Source organism: Phocoena sinus, chromosome 16 (genome assembly GCF_008692025.1).
Source record: "Phocoena sinus isolate mPhoSin1 chromosome 16, mPhoSin1.pri, whole genome shotgun sequence".
Lineage (NCBI taxonomy): Eukaryota > Metazoa > Chordata > Mammalia > Artiodactyla > Phocoenidae > Phocoena > Phocoena sinus.
In genome coordinates this window covers 10,753,109-10,775,630 of record NC_045778.1, presented here as the reverse complement: position 1 = coordinate 10,775,630, position 22,522 = coordinate 10,753,109, and the positions used below count along the sequence as shown (strand labels likewise).

The 22,522-nt window shown below is 39.7% G+C and overlaps 1 protein-coding gene across 1 annotated transcript in view; it reads left to right on the top strand.

The window, feature by feature from the left end:
* LOC116741793 (zinc finger protein 33B-like) overlaps window positions 1–22,522 on the top strand; it is an 89,649-nt gene that overhangs the window by 14,551 nt on the left and 52,576 nt on the right. The window contains 1 exon segment of the mRNA XM_032608864.1: window positions 235–330. Coding sequence (XP_032464755.1) covers window positions 235–330 — 96 coding nt within the window.

Genomic DNA, 22,522 nt, shown 5'->3' with positions numbered 1-22,522 from the left:
CTAGTATGCATGTCCTGTCTTGGTTGCTGACACCTGTGGAAATTTTTTGAGTTTGAAGATACTTAGGCTTGAGATCCAGGGTGATAAGAAGAAGGACTGCTGAAACACCATAAAGAATTTTTCTTATCCCAATAATAGATTGAAATTGGTCCCTGAAGCTTCATTTTCTGTTTTCTTCAGGAGCCGTAAAGCCCATGAGCCTAGCGCAATTCCCATGTCATTTCCCATTCACAGGGTATTGCATCCCTAAACCAGAACTGATCTTCAGGTTGGAACAAGGAGAGCAACCATGGGTATTAGAGGAAGAGTCCCCAAGCCAGAGCTCCCCAGGTGAGTTAGGCTGTATTAAACAGAAGGACACCTGGTGATAGGTATGAATTCTTATTAATCTTAAGTATTGCTCATGTGTTCATTTTTTCTTTTAACATCTTTATTGGAGTATAATTGCTTTACAGTGTTGTGTTAGTTTCTGCTGTGTGACAAAGTTAATCAGCTTTATGCATATGTATATCCCCATATTCCCACCCTCTTGCATCTCCCTCCCACCTTCCTTATCCCATCCCTCTAGGTGGTTGCAAAGCACCAAGCTGATCTCCCTGTGCGATGCAACTGCTTCCCACTAGCTATCTATTTTACATTTGATAGTGTATATATGTCAATGCTACTCTCTTGCTTCGTCCCATCTTACCCTTCATCCTCCCAGTGTCCTCAAGTCCATCCTCTACAGCTGTGTCTTTATTCCTGTCCTGCCCCTAGGTTCATCAGAACCTTTTTTTTTTTTCTTTTAGATTCCATATATATGTGTTAGTACATGGTATTTATATTTCTCTTTCTGAGTTAGTTCACTCTGTATGACAGACTGTAGGTCCATCCACCTTAGTACAAATAACTCAATTTTGCTTCTTTTTTATGGCTGAGTAATACTCCATTGTATATATGTACCACATCTTCTTTATCCATTCGTCTGTCGATGGGCATTTAGGTTGCTTCAATGTCCTGGCTATAGTAAATAGAGCTGCAGTGAACATTGTGGTACATGACTCTTTTTGAATTATGGTTTTCTCGGGGTATATGCCCAGCAGTGGGATTGCTGGGTCATACGGTAGTTCTATTTTTAATTTTTTAAGGAGCCTCCATACTGTTCTCCATAGTGGCTGTACCAATTTACATTCCCACCAACAAGGCAAGAGTGTCCCCTTTTCTCCACACCCTCTCCAGCATTGATTGTTTGTAGATTTTTTGATGATTGCCATTCTGACTGGTGTGAGGTGATACCTCATTGTAGTTTTGATTTGCATTTCTCTAATGATTAATGATGTTGAGCACATTTTCATGTGTTTGTTGGCAATCTGTATATCTTCTTTGGAGAAATGTCTATTTAGGTCTTCTGCCCATTTTTGGATTAGGTTGTTTGTTTTTTTGATACTGAGCTGCATGAGCTGATTGTATATTTTGGAGATTAATCCTTTGTCAGTTGCTTCATTTGCAAATATTTTCTCCCATTCTGAGGGTTGTCTTTTCATCTTGTTTATGGTTTCCTTTGCTCTGCCAAAGCTTTTAAGTTTCATTAGGTCCCATTTGTTTATTTTTGTTTTTATTTCCATTTCTCTAGGAGGGGGGACAAAAAGGATCTTGCTGTGATTTATGTCATAGAGTGTTCTTCCTATGTTTTCCTCTAAGAGTTTTATAGTGTCTGGCCTTACATTTAGGTCTTTAATCCATTTTGAGTGTATTTTTGTGTATAGTGTTAGGAAGTGTTCTAATTTCATTCTTTTACCTGTAGCTGTCCATTTTTCCCAGCACCACTTATTCAAGAGGCTGTCTTTTCTCCATTTTACACTCTGGCCTTTTATCAAAGATAAGGTGACCATATGTGCATGTTTTATCTCTGGGCTTTCTATCCTGTTCCACTGATCTATATTTCTGTTTTTGTGCCAGTATGATACTGTATTGATTAGTGTAACTTTGTAGTGTAGTCTGAAGTCCAGGAGTCTGATTCTTCCAGCTCCATTTTTCTTCTCAAGATTGTTTTGGCTACTCGGGATATTTTCTGTTTCCATACAAATTGCGAAAATTTTTGTTCTAGTTCTGTGAAAAATGCCAGTGGTAGTTTGATAGGGATTGCATTGAATCTGTAGATTGCTTTGGGTAGTATAGTCATTTTCACAATATTGATTCTTCCAATCCAAGAACATAGTATATCTGTCCATCTGTTTGTATCATCTTTAATTTCTTTTATCAGTATCTTACAGTTTTCTGCATATAGGTCTTTTGTCTCCTTAGGTAGGTTTATTCCTAGATATTTTATTCTTTTTGTTGCAATGGTAAATGGGAGTGTTTCCTTAATTTCACTTTCAGATTTTTCATCATTAGTGTATAGGAATGCAAGAGATTTCTGTGCATTAATTTTGTATCCTGCTACTTTACCCAATTCATTGATTAGCTCTGGTAGTTTTCTGGTAGCATCTTTAGGGTTCTTTATGTATAGTATCATGTCATCTGCAAACAGTGACAGTTTTACTTCTTTTCCGATTTGGGTTCCTTTTATTTCTTTTTCTTCTCTGATTGCTGTGGCTATAACTTCCAAAACTATGTTGAATAATAGTGGTGAGAGTGGGCAACCTTGTCTTGTTCCTGATCTTAGCGGAAATGTTTTCAGTTTTTCACCATTGTGAATGATGTTGGCTGTGGGTTTGTCATATATGGCCTTTATTATGTTGAGGTAGGTTCCCTCTATGCCTACTTTCTGGAGGGTTTTTATCATAAGTGAGTGTTGAATTTTGTCAAAAGCTTTTTCTGCATCTATTGAGATGATCATATGGTTTTTATCCTTACGTTTGTTAATATGGTGTATCACATTGATTGATTTGCGTATATTGAAAAATCCTTGCATTCGTGGGATAAACCCCACGTGATCATGGTGTATGATCCTTTTAATGTGCTGTTGGATTTGTTTGCTAGTATTTTGTTGAGGATTTTTGCATCTATGTTCATCAGTGATATTGGCCTGTAGTTTTCTTTTTTTGTTACATCCTTGTCTGGTTTTGCTATCAGGATGATGGTGGCCTCGTAGAATGAGTTTGGGAGTGTTCCTCCCTCTGCTATATTTTGGAAGAGTTTTAGAAGGATAGGTGTTAACTCTTCTCTAAATATTTGATAGAATTCTCCTGTGAAGCCATCTGGTCCTGGGCTTTTGTTTGTTGGAAGATTTTTAATAAAAGTTGCAATTTCAGTGCTTGTGATTGGCTTATATTTTCTATTTCTTCCTGGTTCAGTCTCAGAAGGTTGTGCTTTTCTAAGAATTTGTCCATTTCTTCCGGGTTGTCCATTTTATTAGCATATAGTTGCTTGTACTAATGTCTCATGATCCTTTGTATATCTGCAGTGTCAGTGGTTACTTCTCCTTTTTCATTTCTAATTCTGTTGATTTGAGTCTTCTCCCTTTTTTTCTTGATAAGTCTGGCTAATGGTTTATCAATTTTGTTTATCTTAAAGAACCACTTTTAGTTTTATTTATCTTTGCTATCGTTTCCTTCATTTCTTTTTCATTTATTTCTGGTCTGATCTTTATGATTACTTTCCTTCTGCTAACTTTGGGGGTTTTTTCTTCTTCTTTCTCTAATTGCTTTAGATGTATGGTTAGGTTGTTTATTTGAGATTTTTCTTTTTTCTTGGGGTAGGATTGTATTGCTATAAACTTCCCTCATAGAACTGCTTTTGCTGCATCCCATAGGTTTTCGGTCGTCGTGTTTTCATTATCATTTGTTTTTAGGTATTTTTTGATTTCCTCTTTGATTTCTCCAGTGATCTCTTGGTTATTTAGTAGCATATTGTTTAGCTTCCATGTGTTTGTATTTTTAAATTAATTAATCTATTTATTTATTTTCGGCTGCATTGGGTCTTCGTTGCTGCGTGGGCTTTCTGTTGTTGCGGTTAGAAGGAGCTACTCTTCGCTGCGGTTCACAGGCTTCTCATTGCGGTGGCTTCTCTTGCTGCAGAGCACAGGCTCTAGGCGCACGGGCTTCAGTAGTTTTGGCTTGCGGGCTGTAGAGCACCAGCTCAGTAGTTGTGGTGCATGGGCTTAGGTTTTCCATGGCCTGTGGGATCTTCCTGGACCAGGGCTCGAACCCGTGTCCCCTGCATTGTTAGGCAGATTCTTAACCACTGCACCACCTTGGAACCCCACATGTTTGTATTTTTTACAGTTTTTTTCCTGTAATTGATATTTAGTCTCATAGCATTGTGGTCAGAAAAGATACTTGATATGATTTCAATTTTCTTAAATTTACCAAGGCTTGATTTGTGACCCAAGATATGGTGTATCCTGGAGAATATTCCATGAGTGCTTGAGAAGAAGCAGTCTGTTGTTTTATTCTGTTGTTTTTTGATGGAATGTCCTATGAGTATCAATTAAGTCCATCTTTTAATGTGTCATTTAAAGCTTGTGTTTCCTTATTTATTTTCGTTTTAGATGATCTGTCCATTGGTGAAAGTGGGGTGTTAAAGTCCCCTAGTATTATTGTGTTACTGTTGATTTCCCCTTTTATGGCTGTTAGCATTTGCCTTATGTATTGAGGTGCTCCTATGTTGGGTGCATAAATATTTACAATTGTTATATCTTCTTCTTGGATTGATCCCTTGATCATTATGTAGTATCCTTGTCTCTTGTAATTGTCTTTATTTTAAAGTCTATTTTGTCTGATATGATAATTGCTACTCCAGCTTTCTTTTGATTTCCATTTACATGGAATGTCTCTTTCCATCCCCTCATTTTCAGTCTGTATATGTCCATAGGTCTGAAATGGGTCTCTTGTAGACAGCATATATACCGGTCTTGTTTTTGTATTCATTCAGCCAGCTGTGTCTTTTGGTTGGAGCATTTAATCCATTTATATTTAAGGTAATTTTCTATATGCATGTTGCTATTACCATTTTCTTAATTGTTTTGGGTTTGTTATTGTAGGTCTTTTCCTTCTCTTGTGTTTCCTGCCTAGAGAAGTTTCTTTAGCATTTGTTGTAAAGCTGGTTTTGTGGTGCTGTATTCTCTTAACGTTTGCTCATCTGTAAAGGTTTTAATTTCTCCATCGAATCTGAATGAGATCCCTGCTGGGTAAAGTAATCTTGGTTGTTGGTTTTTCTCTTTCATCACTTTAAATATGTTCTGCCACTCCATTCTGGCTTGCAGAGTTTCTGCTGAAAAATCAGCTGTTAACCTTATTGAGATTCTCTTGTATGTTATTTGTTGCTTTTCACTTGCTGCTTTAATACTTTTTTTTGTATTTAATTTTTGATAGTTTGATTAATGTGTGTCTCAGCGTGTTTCTCTTTGGGTTTATCCTGTATGGGACTCTCTGTACTTCCTGGACTTGATGGACTATTTCCTTTTCCATGTTAAGGAAGTTTTCGACTATAATCTCTTCAAATATTTTCTCAGACCGTTTCTTTTTCTCTTCTTTTTCTGGGACCCGTAAAATTCGAATGTTGGTGCGTTTAGTGTTGTCCCAGACATCTCTGAGACTGTCCTCAATTCTTTTCATTCTTTTTTCTTTATTCTGCTCCCTGGGAGTTATTTCCACCATTTTATCTTACAGCTCACTTATCCATTCTTCTGCCTCAGGTATTCTGTTATTGATTCCTTCTAGAGTATTTTTAACTTCAGTAATTGTGCTGTTCATTACTGTTTGTTTGCTCTTTAGTTCTTCTAGATCCTGTGAAATGTTTCTTGTATTTTCTCCATTCTGTTTCTGAGATTCTGCATCATATTTACTATCATTACTCTGAATTCTTTTTCAGGTAGGTTGCCTATTTCATCTTCATTTATTTGGTCTTGTAGGTTTTTACCTTGCTCCTTCGTCTGTAGCACATTTTTTTGTTGTTTCATTTTTCTTTTTTTTTTTTGATGGGTGGCACTGTATTCCTGTCTTACTGGTTGTTTGGCCTGAGATGCCCAGCAATGGAATTTGCAGGCAGTTGGATAGAGCTTGGTTTTGGTGCTGAGCTGAAGACCTCCGGGAGGCCTCACTCTGATTGATATTCCCTGGGGTCTGACGTTCGCTGTTAGTCCAGCAGTTTGGACTCAGAGCTCCCACCACAGGAGCTCGGGCCCAACCTCTGGACTGGGAACCAAGATCCCGCAAGCTTCGTGGCGTGGTTAAAAAAAAAAGAAAGAAAGAAAAAAGGAACAGTATAATATCAAAGAATAAAAAACAAAATAAAATTAAAAAGGTAAAAAATATATTAGGAAAACTAAAACTGTAATTGAAACAACTGCAGCAAGGTAAAATAAAACCACAACAGAAAAAAAAAAGGGGGTGGGGTGGGGAACAAGCCTAAAGGAGAGATCACTAACAAAGTATAAAAAATAAAATAAAATTAGAAAAATAAGACTTATTAGGAAAAATAAAAATATAAAAGAATCAACAAGGTAAAACAGAACCCCAGTCTAAAAGAGGAAAAAAGAAAAGAAAAAAAAAAGCCTCGACTCTGGGGGCAGAGTTTAGGCAGGGGTTGTAACTTAGGCAGGGGCGGGATTTTGGGTGGGGCAGGACCTAGGCAGGTGGGGGAGTGACGTTTGAGTATGGGGTAGGGCCTTGGCGGGGTGACATTCAAGTGTGGGGTGGGGCATAGATGGGGTGACGTTTGAGTGTGGGGTGGGGCCTCTGCTTCGGACCTGCTTAGAAGGGGAGAGGCAGCAGGTGGAAAGGAGGGCCTCTGGAATGTAGAGTTCCAGAGCTTGGAGGCAGGGCCCTGAGTGAGGGTGCCTCGGTGGGGTTTAGACCCAGCCCGTTGGAGGGGGTCTCAGAGGGGGTCTCCGAGTGCAGAGGTGGGGCACCGGGTGGGGGTGCAGGGGCAAGGCTTGGGCTCTGCACGGCAGGAGGGAGGCTCCGAGGGCAGAGGATTAGTCCCTGGAACCCAAGAGGCTCCCGCGTGCCTAAGTGGGCAGGGAAAACGCTGGCCCCATTCCCCTCCGTTCCTTCATGCCCCTCCCCCACCATCTTCCCCGTAGCCACTGGACCGCTAAGCGTGAGTGGGTTCTACTGGGTGTAGGAACTCCTTCCCTCCCCCAGCCACCCTTCAGGGTGCCGGTCCCAGAGGTCCAGCCTTTACTTTTGCTCCCCTTTTCCCCCCACCCACTCCCTCAGGATCTGGGCAGCTGGAGGAGGCCTGGGTGTGCAGAGGATCAGGCCCGGGATCTCAGCAGATTCCTGGGGGTCCAAGTGGGCAGGGGAAACCTGGCCACGCTCCCTTTTGATCCTCTGCCCTCCCATTGGTTCCCCAAATTTCCCCTTCCCGCGTGGTATCACTTCCCCTCCCCCAGCCACCCCTCAGGAGCGCCAGTTTTCTGCCGCCTCCACTTCTCCTCCCGCTTTACTCTTCCCAAGCCCCATGTCCTACCCAGTCACTGGGGGTTACTTCCGGCCCCTTAGGTGTCTGCGGTCCCCCACTGGTGCCTGGTAGGTGCCCTAGTTGTGAGGAGACGTGAATTCCACATCCTCCTAGTATGCCATCTTGACTCCCCCGCCCCGCCCCCATTTTTTCATTCAACAGATATTGAGTACCTACGTTCATTACTCTGTTTAGGTGTTGGAAATATATCAGTGAACTAAATTTTGCCCCTGATCTCATGGAGCTTGCATTCTGATAGGGAGAGAAGGATAAGAAACAAACAATTACACATATATACACTTAAATGTGCCAGTAAATAGCTAGGAAATTAGAGAAGGTTAAGAATGATGGAGTATTTTATTTTAGAAAGGAGGTCAAAAAGGCCTTTCTAATATTATCAACTTGAATAAAATGAGGATGAGAATCATGGGGAGTCTTGGTGGCAGAGGTGACATCAAATGTCAGTCCACCAAGGCAGGGATATACTTGGTGTTTTTGAGGACACATAAATATGACTGTGGATTAGGGGAAATGAGTGAGTGAAGGGTAGAAAGAGTTGGCATTGTAGAGGTAATGGGAGCTGAAATTATGTGGTGCCATTTGGACCACGATAAGGACTTTGATTTTATTCTGAGTGAGATGAGAAGCCATTGGTATAATTTAACCCAGTAAGCAACATATGCTGATATGTTTTTTTAAATTGATTTCTCTGGCTGCTGAGCAAAGAAAATACTATTGAGGGCAGAGGGCTGAAAGCAGGAACATCAGTCAGAATAGTATTTTAATCTCTGTAAATGTGATGGTAGCTTACCCTTGGTTGGAAGTAGTGAGGAAGAATAAAAGTGATTGACTTCTGGATTTAGTTTGAAGGTGGGACCTATAAGATTTGCTCTTGAATTGGGCAAGGAATGTGAGAGGAAGAGACGAGTCAAGAAAGACTCCAGGGATTTCATCCAGAAAAATTGGATGAATGGGCACCAATTGCCAAGATTGGGAAAATTGGAGAGAAACAACTTGGGAGGAGTTATTAGGAGTTTAAATTGCATATACCAAATTTCAGGTGATTATAAAATATCCAAGTTTACTTGTGAATAAACATATGGGTATGTATATAAGCAGAGGTAGATTAGGGGAGAGTCCAGGTTAGAGATATTTATTTGGAAATTATCAGCCATGGCAATATTTAAAGTTTTAAAATGCAGTATTTAAAGCTAAGGGATTAGATAACGTCTCTCCTTAGGAGAAGGAATGCACAGATTTGAGAGGCCTGAAGGTTGTACCCTGGGACACTACCTTTCAGAAGCCATGAGAATGAGATGACTCAGCAGAAAAAAGAGAAGCAGCAGTTTGGAGATTAGGGGGAAACAGAATGTGGTGTCCTGTAGCCAAAAGAAGACAGTGTTTAAAGGACAGAGTGAACTTCTTCAAAGAAGGATGTGTGAAGTCAGCATTGTCTCTATCCCTGCCTGCAAATCATCCAGAAACATTAAAGTAAGTGAGCAATATAAACTCCATTTAATAACACTAGAGAACATCTAAAGTCCCACATCAGTACAAATATAGAAGCTGCAAAATCACTGAAAAAATCAAGCAGGAGTGTATGTATCAACAGATGGATAAAAAACAAAAGCATTTCTGACACTAAAAGGAATTGACAAAGTACTTATCAGGGACAAAGTAAACGCTCTGAGGTGTGAAACCTAAATGTTTAGATTAACTACAATGTTGGGCACAGGATAGCTGGAGCCTTTTTGGATACAATTTGGTTCTGCAAATCAGACATACTAAGGCTACATGTGGAAACAGACACATAAGCCATGTTTTTCAGTAGCACTATTGTTTCTCTGACAAGTAAGAAAAGAGAGACTTGCCATCTGTGGAAAAAAAACCCTCACAGACGCCTATATGTGGGGAAATAAACATACATGTTATCTTAGTGGATGATCCTAGAACACAGAATTTAAAGCAAAAACTTACTTGATAACAGTTAGTTAGGATGTGCAGACCTTAACAGTTACAAATCTGAGCAACACAGAAAGGCTATATCTCTTGATAAGGGGAGGCTAAAAACATGGAAAGGAATATAGTAATACAGTGAATTCTGTTAAAACAGGATGTGTGCATTCCTTAAAAATCATTGTTTTATGCAAAATAGTATATTAAAAATCACATGGCAATGGGAAAATGGGATTGGGGTATAACAAAAGCTCTGTCTGTGACACATTGAGAGAGCAGTATTGAAGTCTCTAGCTATAATTTTGCATTTGTTTATTTCTCCTTTTCAGTTCTATTGATTTCTGCTTTATGAATTTTGAAGAATTATTAGATGCATACACATTAGGATCTTTATGTCCTCTTGATGGATTGATCCTTTTATGATTATGTAATGTCTCTCTGAGAGAACTCTGAGAGAACTCAGAGAGAACTCTCTGTTTTAAAGTTTACTTTGATATTATTATAGTTACTCCAGCTTTCTTTTAGTTAATGTTTCCATGGTATACCTTTTCCCATTCTTTTATATTTAAAGTGGATTTCATACAGATAGCATATGTTTGGGTCTTTTTTATCTAATGTGAAAACCTCTACTTTTTAATTGGAGTATTTTGACCACTTAAATTTAACATAATTTTTGTATGTTTGGATTCAAATTTATTTCACGGTTGTTTCCTATTTGTCTCATCTATCCTTTTCTCCCCCTTTTTTCCTTTTTAAAATCTCTTTTGGGGAATTCCTTGGCAGTCCAGTGGTTAGGATTCTGCACTTTCACTGCTGAGGGTCCAGGTTTGATCCCTGGTCAGGGAGCTAAGATTCCGTGAGCCGCCTGGTGCAGGAAAAAAAAAAATCTCTTTTAGATTGAGTTTTTTGTTTGTTTTATCTCTACTATTTACTTATTAGTAATACCTCTGTCTTAATTTATCTTTTAAGTGGTTGCCTTGTGGTACACTGTATACATCTTCAGTTTATCACAGTCTAAGTATACTATTCTACATGTGGTCTTACAGTCTTATAACAATATACTCCTGTCACCTCCCACTTTATGTGATGTGGTAGCCATACATTTTTACTTAGAAACCCCACAATGTATAATTAATATTTTTGCTTGAGACAGTCAATCATCTTTGAAAGTGATTAAAAAGTCTTTTATTTACCTTTTTAAAAACCATGTTCAGCACTCTTATTTCTTTGTTTATCTTACTCTCTCCAGTACTTCCTTTAGTACTACGTGTAACACAGGTCTGTTGGCAGTTAGTTATTTTTTGTAAATTTATTTATTTTATTTTTGTCTGTGTTGGGTCTTCATTGCTGCGTGCGGGCTTTCTCTAGTTGCGGCAAGTGGGGGCTACTCTTCACAGTGCAGGCTTCTCACTGTGGTGGCTTCTCTTGTTGCGGAGCATGGGCTCTAGGCACGTGGGCTTCAGCAGTGGTGACATGCAGGCTCAGTAGTTGTGGCTCATGGGCTCTGGAGTGCAGCCTCAGTAGTTGTGGCACACGGGCTTAGTTGCTCTGGGGCACGTGGGACCCGTGTTCGAACCCCTGTCCCCTGCATTGGCAGGCAGATTCTTAACCACTGCGCCACCAGGGAATCCCTGTTGGCAGTTAATTTTCTCAGCTTTTATTTGCCTAAAAAGGCCTTTATTTAATCTTCATTTGTGAAGCATAGAATTTCTCTGAGTGCAGATTTCTGGATTGGCACTTTTTTTTCTGTCCTTACTTTAAAGAGCTGATCCACTGTCTTCTGGCTTACACTCTTACTTCCTCCTTTGTTCTTCTGTATTTAATGTTCTGGTTTTTCTAGCTGCCTCCAAGACTTTTTTTTTTTGCGGTACGCAGGCCTCTCACTGCTATGGCCTCTCCCGTTGTGGAGCACAGGCTCCGGACACGCAGGCTCAGCAGCCATGGCTCACGGGCCCAGCTGCTCCATGGCATGCAGGATCCTCCCAGACCGGGGCATGAACCTGTGTCCCCTGCATCGGCAGGCAGACTCCCAACCACCACGCCACCAGGGAAGCCTCAAGACTTTTTTTATCTTTGGTTTTCAACTGTTTGGCTCTGATGTTTCTAGGTTTAGCTTTGTTTTATCTGTATTTTTCTTTTTTGTTGTTTTCTCAGCTTCTCAAATACATGGTTTGATGTCTTTCATCTTTTCTACCTTTTTTTTCTGCGACTCCAGTTACTTATATGTGGCTGTGTTTGATATTATTCCGTGGTTCTTGGATCTTTCACGTCAGGAGAATTTTCTCAGTATTTGTGCTCCATTTTCAGCTTTTAGCTGTCCTCCCAAAGCTGTATTACAGAGGTTTATCTTTCTGCTCTTGCTCTTCCTCCAGCAGTGAGCTGCTACTACTTGTTACTTCATGCTGTACTTCTGGTGGGGGCAAGGGTGTTCTTTGTTGTTCTGATCCAGCTTCAGTTTTAGGTGTGAGCCTGGGCCTCAGTAGTGGGGTTTCCTCAGCGTACCTCCATTTTCTTCAATGGTCTTCAGTGGTAAGAGACTTCTACTTTTGTATCAATTACGGATTTTGGGCCCAAGATGGGTTCTCTGCTCCTTCTCTGGGTATAGAGTATTTATCTTCTACTCCTGTCCCCCTATACTCCCATAATAGGGGATCCAGATTGTTGGCTAAATTCATCTCAGATTGGTAGCTTGCTTTAAGCAAAAGAAAATGAGTTCTCTCTTAAGGAAAAGCACCCTCAATACAGGACATTAGGATTCTCACTTATTAAATATGAGCTTAAAAAAAAACTTAAAGAAATATATTGTTCGTGAGATTAAGCAGAAATAACAAAATATATTTTCCAACACCTGTTAATTAAGATAATGGCTTTTTTAGATAGTTAAGTGTAAAGCATCCATTCAAAGAAATAAAAGATGAAATAAAATCAGTAAGGAAGAAAGAATGTCTAAATGGCTAGGCAGATTGTTGAATAACCCATTAGAATTTTTTTTTTTTTTTAAACATCTTTATTGGGGTATAATTGCTTTACAATGGTGTGTTAGTTTCTGATTTACAACAAAGTGAATCAGCTATACATATACATATGTTCCCATATGTCTTCCCTCTTGCGTCTCCCTCCCTCCCACTCTCCCCATCCCACCCTTCCAGGCTGTCACAAAGCACCGAGCTAATATCCCTGTGCCTTGCGGCTGCTTCCCCCCAGCTATCTACCTTACTACGTTTGTTAGTGTGTATATGTCCATGACTCTCTCTCGCCCTGTCAAAACTCACCCTTCCCCCTCACCATATCCTTAAGTCCGTTCTCCAGTAGGTCTGCGTCTTTATTCCTATCTTACCCCTAGGTTCTTCATGACATTTTTTTCCCTTAAATTCCATATATATGTGTTAGCATACGGTATTTGTCTTTTTCTTTCTGACTTACTTCACTCTGTATGACAGATTCTAGGTCTATCCATCTCATTACAAATAGCTCAATTTCATTTCTTTTTAAGGCTGAGTAATATTCCATTGTGTATATGTGCCACATCTTCTTTATCCATTCATCCGATGATGGGCGCTTAGGTTGTTTCCATGTCCTGGCTATTGTAAATAGAGCTGCAGTGAACATTGTGGTACATGACTCTCTTTGAATTTTGGTTTTCTCAGGGTATATGCCAAGTAGTGGGATTGCTGGGTCATATGGTAATTCTATTTGTAGTTTTTTAAGGAACCTCCATACTGTTCTCCACAGTGGCTGAGCCAATTCACATTCCCACCAGCAGTGCAAGAGTGTCCCCTTTTCTCCACACCCTCTCCAGCATTTATTGTTTCTTGATTTTTTGATGATGGCCATTCTGACTGGTGTGAGATGATATCTCATTGTAGTTTTGATTTGCATTTCTCTAATGATTAATGATGTTGAGCATTCTTTCATGTGTTTGTTGGCATTCTGTATATCTTCTTTGGAGAAATGTCTATTTAGGTCTTCTGCCCATTTTTGGATGGGGTTGTTTGTATTTTTGTTATTGAGCTGCATGAGCTGCTTGTAAATTTTGGAGATTAATCCTTTGTCAGTTGCTTCATTTGCAAATGTTTTCTCCCATTCTGAGGGTTGTCTTTTGGTCTTGGTTATGGTTTCCTTTGCTGTGCAAAAGCTTTGAAGTTTCATTAGGTCCCATTTGTTTATTTTTGTTTTTATTTCCATTACTCTAGGAGGTGGGTCAGAAAGGATCTTGCTGTGATTTATGTCATAGAGTGTTCTTCCTATGTTTTCTTCTAAGAGTTTGATAGTTTCTGGCCTTACATTTAGGTCTTTAATCCATTTTGAGCTTATTTTTGTGTATGGTGTTAGGGAGTGATCTAATCTCATACTTTTACATGTACCTGTCCAGTTTTCCCAGCACCATTTATTGAAGAGGCTGTCCTTTCTCCACTGTACATTCCTGCCTCCTTTATCAAAGATAAGGTGTCCATATGTGCGTGGGTTTATCTCTGGGCTTTCTATCCTGTTCCACTGATCTATCTTTCTGTTTTTGTGCCAGTACCATACTGTCTTGATTACTGTTGCTTTGTAATATAGTCTGAAGTCAGGGAGCCTTATTCCTCCAGCTCCTTTTTTCGTTCTCAAGATTGCTTTGGCTATTCGGGGTCTTTTGTGTTTCCATACAAATTGCGAAATTTTTTGTTCTAGTTCTGTGAAAAATGCCAGTGGTAGTTTGATAGGGATTGCATTGAATCTGTAGATTGCTTTGGGTAGTAGAGTCATTTTCACAATGTTGATTCTTCCCATCCAAGAACATGGTATATCTCTCCATCTATTTGTATCATCTTTAATTTCTTTCATCAGTGTCTTATAATTTTCTGCATACAGGTCTTTCGTATCCTTAGGTAGGTTTATTCCTAGATATTTTATTCTTTTTGTTGCAATGGTAAATGGGAGTGTTTTCTTGATTTCACTTTCAGATTTTTCATCATTAGTATATAGGAATGCCACAGATTTCTGTGCATTAATTTTGTATCCTGCTACTTTACCAAATTCATTGATTAGCTCTAGTAGTTTTCTGGTAGCATCTTTAGGATTCTCTATGTATAGTATCATGTCATCTGCAAACAGTGACAGCTTTACTTCTTCTTTTCCGATTTGGATTCCTTTTATTTCCTTTTCTTCTCTGATTGCTGTGGCTAAAACTTCCAAAACTATGTTGAATAAGAGTGGTGAGAGTGGGCAACCTTGTCTTGTTCCTGATTTTAGTGGAAATGCTTTCAGTTTTTCACCATTGAGGATGATGTTTGCTGTGGGCTTGTCATATATGGCTTTTATTATGTTTAGGAAAGTTCCCTCTATGCCTACTTTCTGGAGGGTTTTTATCATAAATGGGTGTTGAATTTTGTCGAAAGCTTTCTCTGCATCTATTGAGATGATCATATGGTTTTTCTCCTTCAATTTGTTAATATAGTTTATCACATTGATAGATTTGCGTATATTGAAGAATCCTTGCATTCCTGGAATAAACCCCACTTGATCATGGTGTATGATCCTTTTAATGTGCTGTTGGATTCTGTTTGCTAGTATTTTGTTGAGGATTTTTGCATCTATGTTCATCAGTGATATTGGCCTGTAGTTTTCTTTCTTTGTGACATCCTTGTCTGGTTTTGGTATCAAGGTGATGGTGGCTTCGTAGAAGGAATTTGGGAGTGTTCCTCCCTCTGCTATATTTTGGAAGAGTTTGAGAAGGATAGGTGTTAGCTCTTCTCTAAACGTTTGATAGAATTCACCTGTGAAGCCATCTGGTCCTGGGCTTTTGTTTGTTGGAAGGTTTTTAATCACAGTTTCAATTTCAGTGCTTGTGATTGGTCTGTTCATATTTTCTATTTCTTCCTGATTCAGTCTTGGCAGGTTGTGCATTTCTAAGAATTTGTCCATTTCTTCCAGATTGTCCATTTTATTGGCATAGAGTTGCTTGTAGTAATCTCTCATGATTTTTTTTATTTCTGCAGTGTCAGTTGTTACTTCTCCTTTTTCATTTCTAATTCTATTGATTTGAGTCTTCTCCCTTTTTTTCTTGATGAGTCTGGCTAGTGGTTTATCTATTTTGTTTATCTTCTCAAAGAACCAGCTTTTAGTTTTATTGATCTTTGCTATTGTTTCCTTCATTTCTTTTTCATTTATTTCTGATCTGATTTTTATGATTTCTTTCCTTCTGCTAGCTTTGGGGTTTTTTTGTTTTTTTCTCTAATTGCTTGAGGTGCAAGGTTAGGTTGTTTATTCGAGATGTTTCCTGCTTCTTAAGGTGGGCTTGTATTGCTATAAACTTCCCCCTTAGAACTGCTTTTGCTGCATCCCATAGGTTTTGGGTCGTTGTGTCTCCATTGTCATTTGTTTCTAGGTATTTTTTTATTTCCTCTTTGATTTCTTCAGTGATCACTTCATTATTAAGTAGTGTATTGTTTAGCCTCCATGTGTTTGTATTTTTTACAGATCTTTTCCTGTAATTGATATCTAGTCTCATGGCGTTGTGGTCGGAAAAGATACTTGATACAATTTCAGTTTTCTTAAATTTACCAAGGCTTGATTTGTGACCCAAGATATGATCTATCCTGGAGAATGTTCCATGAGCACTTGAGAAAAATGTGTATTCTGTTGTTTTTGGATGGAGTGTCCTATAAATATCAATTAAGTCCATCTTGTTTAATGTATCATTTAAAGCTTGTGTTTCCTTATTTATTTTCATTTTGGATGATCTGTCCATGGGTGAAAGTGGGGTGTTAAAGTCCCCTACTATGAATGTGTTACTGTTGATCTCCCCTTTTATGGTTGTTAGTATTTGCCTTATGTATTGAGGTGCTCCTATGTTGGGTGCATAAATATTTACAATTGTTATATCTTCTTCTTGGATCGATCCCTTCATCATTATGTAGTGTCCTTCTTTGTCCCTTTTAATAGTCCTTATTTTAAAGTCTATTTTGTCTGATATGAGAATTGCTACTCCAGCTTTCTTTTGGTTTCCATTTGCATGGAATATCTTTTTCCATCCCCTTACTTTCAGTCTGTATGTGTCTCTAGTTCTGAAGTGGGTCTCTTGTAGACAGCATATATAAGGGTCTTGTTTTTGTATCCATTCAGCCAATCTGTGTCTTTTGGTGGGAGCATTTAGTCCATTTACATTTAAGGTAATTATTGATATGTATGTTCCTATTTCCATTTTATATATTGTTTTGGGTTCGCTACTATAGGTCATTTCCTTCTCTTGTGTTTCATGTCTAGAGAAGTTCCTTTAGCATTTGTTGTAAAGCTGGTTTGGTGGTGCTGAACTCTCTCAGCTTTTGCTTGTCTGTAAAGGTTTTAATTTCTCCATCAAATGTGAATGAGATCCTTGCTGGGTAGAGTAGTCTTGGTTTCAGGCTATTCTCCTTCATCACTTTCAGTATGTCCTGCCACTCCCTTCTGGCTTGTAGGGTTTCTGCTGAGAGATCCGCTGTTAACCTTATGGGGATTCCCTTGTGTGTTATTTGTTGTTTTTCCCTTGCTGCTTTTAATATGCTTTCTTTGTATTTAATTTTTGACAGTTTGATTAATATGTGTCTTGGCGTGTTTCTCCTTGTATTTATACTGTATGGGACCCTCTGTGCTTCCTGGACTTGATTAACTATTTCCTTTCCCATATTAGGGAAGTTTTCAACTATAATCTCTTCAAATATTTTCTCAGTCCCTTTCTTTCTTTCTTCTTCTTCTGGAACCCCTATAATTCGAATGTTGGTGCGTTTCATGTTGTCCCAGAGGTCTCTGAGACTGTCCTCAGTTCTTTTCATTCTTTTTTCTTTATTCTGCTCTGCAGTAGTTATTTCCACTACTTTATCTTCCAGGTCACTTATCCGTTCTTCTGCCTCAGTTATTCTGCTATTGATCCTATCTAGAGTGATTTTAATTTCATTTATTGCATTGTTCATCGTTGCTTGTTTCATCTTTAGTTCTTGTAGGTCCTTGTTAACTGTTTCTTGCATTTTGTCCATTCTACTTCCAAGATTTCGGATCATCCTTACTATCATTATTCTGAATTCTTTTCCAGGTAGATTGCCTATTTCCTCTTCATTTGTTAGGTCTGGTGGGTTTTTATCTTGCTCCTTCATCTGCTGTGTGTTTTTCTGTCTTCTCATTTTGCTTATCTTACTGTGTTTGGGGTCTCCTTTTTGCAGGCTGCAGGTTCGTAGTTCCCGTTGTTTTTGATGTCTGTCTCCAGTGGCTAAGGTTGTTTCAGTGGGTTGTGTAGGCTTCCTGGTGGAGGGGACTAGTGCCTGTGTTGTGCTGGATGAGGCTGGATCTTGTCTCTCTAGTGGGCAGGTTCACGTCTGGTGGTGTGTTTTGGGGTGTCTGTGGCCTTATTATGATTTTAGGCAGCCTCTCTGCTAATGGGTGGGGTTGTGTTCCTGTTTTGCTAGTTGTTTGGCATAGGTTGTCCAGCACTGTGGCTTGCTGGCCGTTGAGTGAAGCTGGGTGCTGGTGTTAAGATGGAGGTCTCTGGGAGATTTCCGCTGTTTAATATTATGTGGAGCTGGGAGGTCTCTTGTTGACCAGTGACCTGAAGTTGGCTCTCCTACCTCAGAGGCAGAGCCCTGACTCCTGGCTGGAGCACCAAGAGCCTTTCATCCACACGGCTCAGAATAAAAGGGAGAAAAAGTAGAGAGAATTAGTAGAAGTATGAGGAAAGAAAGAAGGAAAGGAGGAAAGGAAGGAAGGAAGAAAGAAGCAAAGAAGGAAAGAAAGGAGGGAGGGAGGGAGGGAGGGAGGGAGGAAGGAAGGAGGGAAAGAAGGAAAAAAAGACAGAAAGAAAGATGATACAGTAAAAATAAAATAAAGTATAATATAGTTATTGAATTAAAAAATATTTAGAAAAAAAAAAAAAGGGACGGATAGAACCTTAGGACAAATGTTGGAAGCAAAGCTATACAGAGAAAATCTTACACAGAAGCATACACATACACCTTCACAAAAAGAGGTAAAGGGGGAAAAATCATAAATCCTGCTCCCTGAGACCACCTCCTCAATTTGGGGTGATTCGTTGTCTAAAGGAGGGAGGGAAGGAAGGAAAGAAAGAAAGAACGAAGGTAAAGTATAATAAAGTTATTACAATTAAACTTAATTATTAAGAAAAAGAATTTTTAAAAAAAAAGTCATGGACGGATAGAGCCCTAGGACAAATGGTGGAAGCTAGAGTATACAGACTAGATGTCACACAGGAGCATACACGTACACCTTCACAAAAAGAGGAAAAGGGAAAAAAATCATAGATTTCGCTCCTAAATTCCACCTCTTCAATTTGGGATCATTCCTTGTCTATTCAGGTATTCCACAGATGCAGGGTATATCAAGTTGATTGTGGAGCTTTAATCCGCTGCTTCTGTGGCTGCTGGGAGAGATTTCTCTTTCTCTTCTTTGTTTTCACAGCTCACAGGAGCTCAGCTTTGGATTTGGCCCTGCCTCTGCGTGTAGGTCGCTGGAGGGCGTCTGTTTTTTCGCTCAGACAGGACGGGGTTAAAGGAGCCGCTGATTCGGGGCCTCCGGCTCACTCAGGCCGGGGGTTGGGGGATGGGGGAAGGAGGGGCACTGCGTGCGGGGCCGGCCTGCGGCGGCAGAGGCAGCGTGACGTTGCGGCAGAGGCCAGCGTGATGTTGCACCAGCCTGAGGCCCGCCGTGCGCTGTCCCGGGGAAGTTGTCCCTGGATCCCGGGAACCTGGCAGTGGCGGGCTGCACAGGCTCCGCGGAAGAGGGGTGTGGAGAGTGACCTGTGCTCGCACACAGGCCCCTTGGTGGCGGCAGCAGCAGCCTTAGCGTCTCCCGCCCGTCTCTGGGGTCCGCGGTTTTAGCCGCGGCTCGCGCCCGTCTCTGGGGTTTGCGCTTTCAGCCGCGGCTCGCGCCCGTCTCGGGGGCTCGCGCCCTCAGCCGCGGCTCGCGCCCGTCTCTGGGGTTCGCGCTTTTAGCCGCGGCTCGCGCCCGTCTCTGGAGTTCCTTTAAGCAGCGCTCTTAAACCCCTCTCCTCGCGCACCAGGAGACAAAGAGGGAAGAAAAAGTCTCTTGCCTCTTCGGCCGGTGCAGGCTTTTCCCCGAACTCCCTCCCGGCTAGTCGTGGTGCACTAACCCCTTCAGGCTATGTTCAAGCCGCCAACCCCAGTCCTCTCCCTGAGCTCCGTCCAAAACCCCCATTAGAATTTTTAGAACTAAAAATAAGTTGTTGAAATTCTAAAAAATGGATTAAGTACCAGATTAGATGCAGCTGAAGAGACTTTACTAGAAAATACCACTAAATAAATGACACAGTCCAAGTATAGGGTGACAGGAGAAGGAAAATAGGTCAGTACGTTCAAAGATGTATAGGATAGGGATGAGAAGACAGATATAACGTGAATCATTGGATCACAAGAAGCAGAAAGAAGAACGGAGAAGCAATATTTGAAGCAATAATAGCTTAGAATTTTCCAGAAATCCTTCAGTAAGGCCACATATGTGGATACAAAATGCACACCAAGCAGGATAAATAAAAAGTAATATATACTTAAGTACTATTAGTATAACTTGAGAACACTGGATCTTAATAGCAGCCAGAGAGAAAATCAGGTTACCGCCTAAGGAAGGAGACATTGCCAGAGACATCTAAATTGAAGCAAAAAATATTTGTCAATCTAGAATAATGAACTCAGGAAGCTATTTTTTAAAGGATGAGTGTTGTCAAAGAGAAATAAAGCCAGATACTAGTTAAAGGCAATATAGATTTTATTCAGTAACTATTGAAATAGAGGGATAAAGTTTCAATAAAACTGAGCTCAACTCCAAATACAGCAAAGGCAGCTGGGGATTTGTAGCCAACAAGCAGAGTGAAGGGGTAAGTGAATAGAAAATTACTAAGAGGAGACATCAAGGTTAGGGATATTCTTGCTAAACTGGCCTAACAGAATTCTTGCTAAATGCAGGCCAAGGGTTTATAAATCATGGTTGGAGCATGAGGAACTTATGGGTGAGGAGATATCAAGGGTGAGGAGATTGTCACTAGACTGACAAGGTTTCTTGCTGAAACTGCTCAGTAGAGACAGACATGAAAGGCCAAGGTCAAGACCTAGTCAAGAATAAGTCTCAGAGGAGCTTAACTAAAATTTAGTCAAGGAGAGAGTCTTTGTCAGAGTGTATGATTAAATTTGGATTGGTCCTGAAATAAATTATAGGAACAATCTTTTATTGTATAATTTTGTTAGTAAAATTAAAATAGAAATACTACAGGAAGAGAGAAAATGAAACCCAGAAGAATGCTTGAGATGAGAGGAGTGGTAAGTTATAAGAAATTAGGAAATTTATAGCTAAGTCTAAACAACATGTGGATAGAATCATTATGATATCTAATTTGTAAGGCTAAAAAAGACACTATGATAAACTAAAAAATAGTTGCATAATTGAGTTGGGAGGTGATCAAATGGCATTTGACTCTTCTCTTATTCAGAAAAAGAGGTTCCGGTTATAGAATCACCTTAGATTTTAAGTTAAATATTAATGACAGAATTTAATGGACAGCCACCTAAAGTGGAGAAACAGGTATGTATAACCTCGAAAGTTGTAAAGAGAAAAAAGTGGAAAAGATTTTAAAAAATCAGTCTAAAACAAAGAAAGAAAGGTACAATAAAAGTAGTAGTAAAACTGTGATAAATACAAAGTAGCAAGTAAAATGGAGACAACGTGACATATTTTAATAATCACCATAATTGTATATAAAAGGACTAAATTTACCAAATTGTCAAATTGGATCTTCAAATAATAAAATAACCTATATCTAAGACATCAGGTTTTAGTAACTTTGTATCTTCAGCATCTTTTGCTCACTCAGCATTCTGTGTTTTATGTGTCTGCAGAACATCTCTAACAGGATACTCCAATTCCTCTAATGTGGCAAGAACTACTATTAAAATCATCATTCACAAATCACAATCTTCCCTACTAGTCTTCATTTATTAGGTTCTGTGAACCTTCTACTCTTAAAACTGACATAGCAGCATTTTATTTTTCTCTCTATCATCCTTTCTTACTGATATTAGATGACTGTTATTGGTTTTTTAAAAAATATTTATTTGGGTGCATCAGGTCTTAGTTGCAGCACACAGGATTGAGGCACACGGGATTGCAACATGCGGGGTCTTTCGTTGTGGCACACCAGCTCTTTGTTGCCATGCATGGGATCTTTGTTGCGGCTTGGGCTTCTCCAGTTGTGGTGTGTGGGTTCCAGAGCACGCGGGCTCACTAGTTGCAGCACGTGGGCTTAGTTGCCCTGTGGTATGTGGGGTCTTAGTTCCCAGACCAGGGATTGAACCTGCGTCCCATGCACTGAAAGGTGAATTCCTAACCACTGGACCACCAGGGAAGTCCCTAGATCACTATTATTGTTATACTTTTGTAAAAGTGTTTAAAAAATATTTTTATTTTCTCATTTTCCACTGACACCACCCAAAACACTAACCATATTGTTTTAGTTTGTTCTAGTTTCTAAATGAAATTATACTTTTCCCCCCAAAGCATCTAATTTATCATGTTAGTAGCCTGAGTTACATTTTTCCCAATGTGTAGTATATGAAATTTAAGTTTTTCTCTTTTAATGATGGTTTTTTTAAATATTTATTTATTTATTTACTTAGGCTGTGCCGAGTCTTAGTTGAGACATGCGGGATCTTTTTTTTTCAGTTGCGGCATGCGGGCTCATAATTGCAGCATGTGGACTTCTTAGTTGCAGCATGCAGACTCTTAGTTGCGGCATGCAGACTCAGTGGTGGCATGCATGCAGGATCTAGTTCCCCAACCAGGAATCAAACCTGGGCCCCTTGCATTGGGAGCGTGGAGTCTTACCCACTGGACCACCAGGGAAGTCCCTTAATAATGCTGGCACAAAACTGGGGGTGCTAAACTCCCATTTAATCCTTCCTGAGTATCACCCATATATATGCTTTCCTTCCCTACAGCTCTATGTTTGATTCCTATGTACTCAGTGATTCTCATGAATTAATATGTGAAAAGTACATGGAACAGAGCCCGGCTCATGGAGATGGTTTGTTATTTTTCTTCTTGTTATTATCATTATTAATATTTTTAAGCATTTTTCTTGTTTTTTGTTTTTTTACTCTTCTTTTTAGATTATTTATTGACTTTGTCGAACATCTGAGGCGAAGGAGAA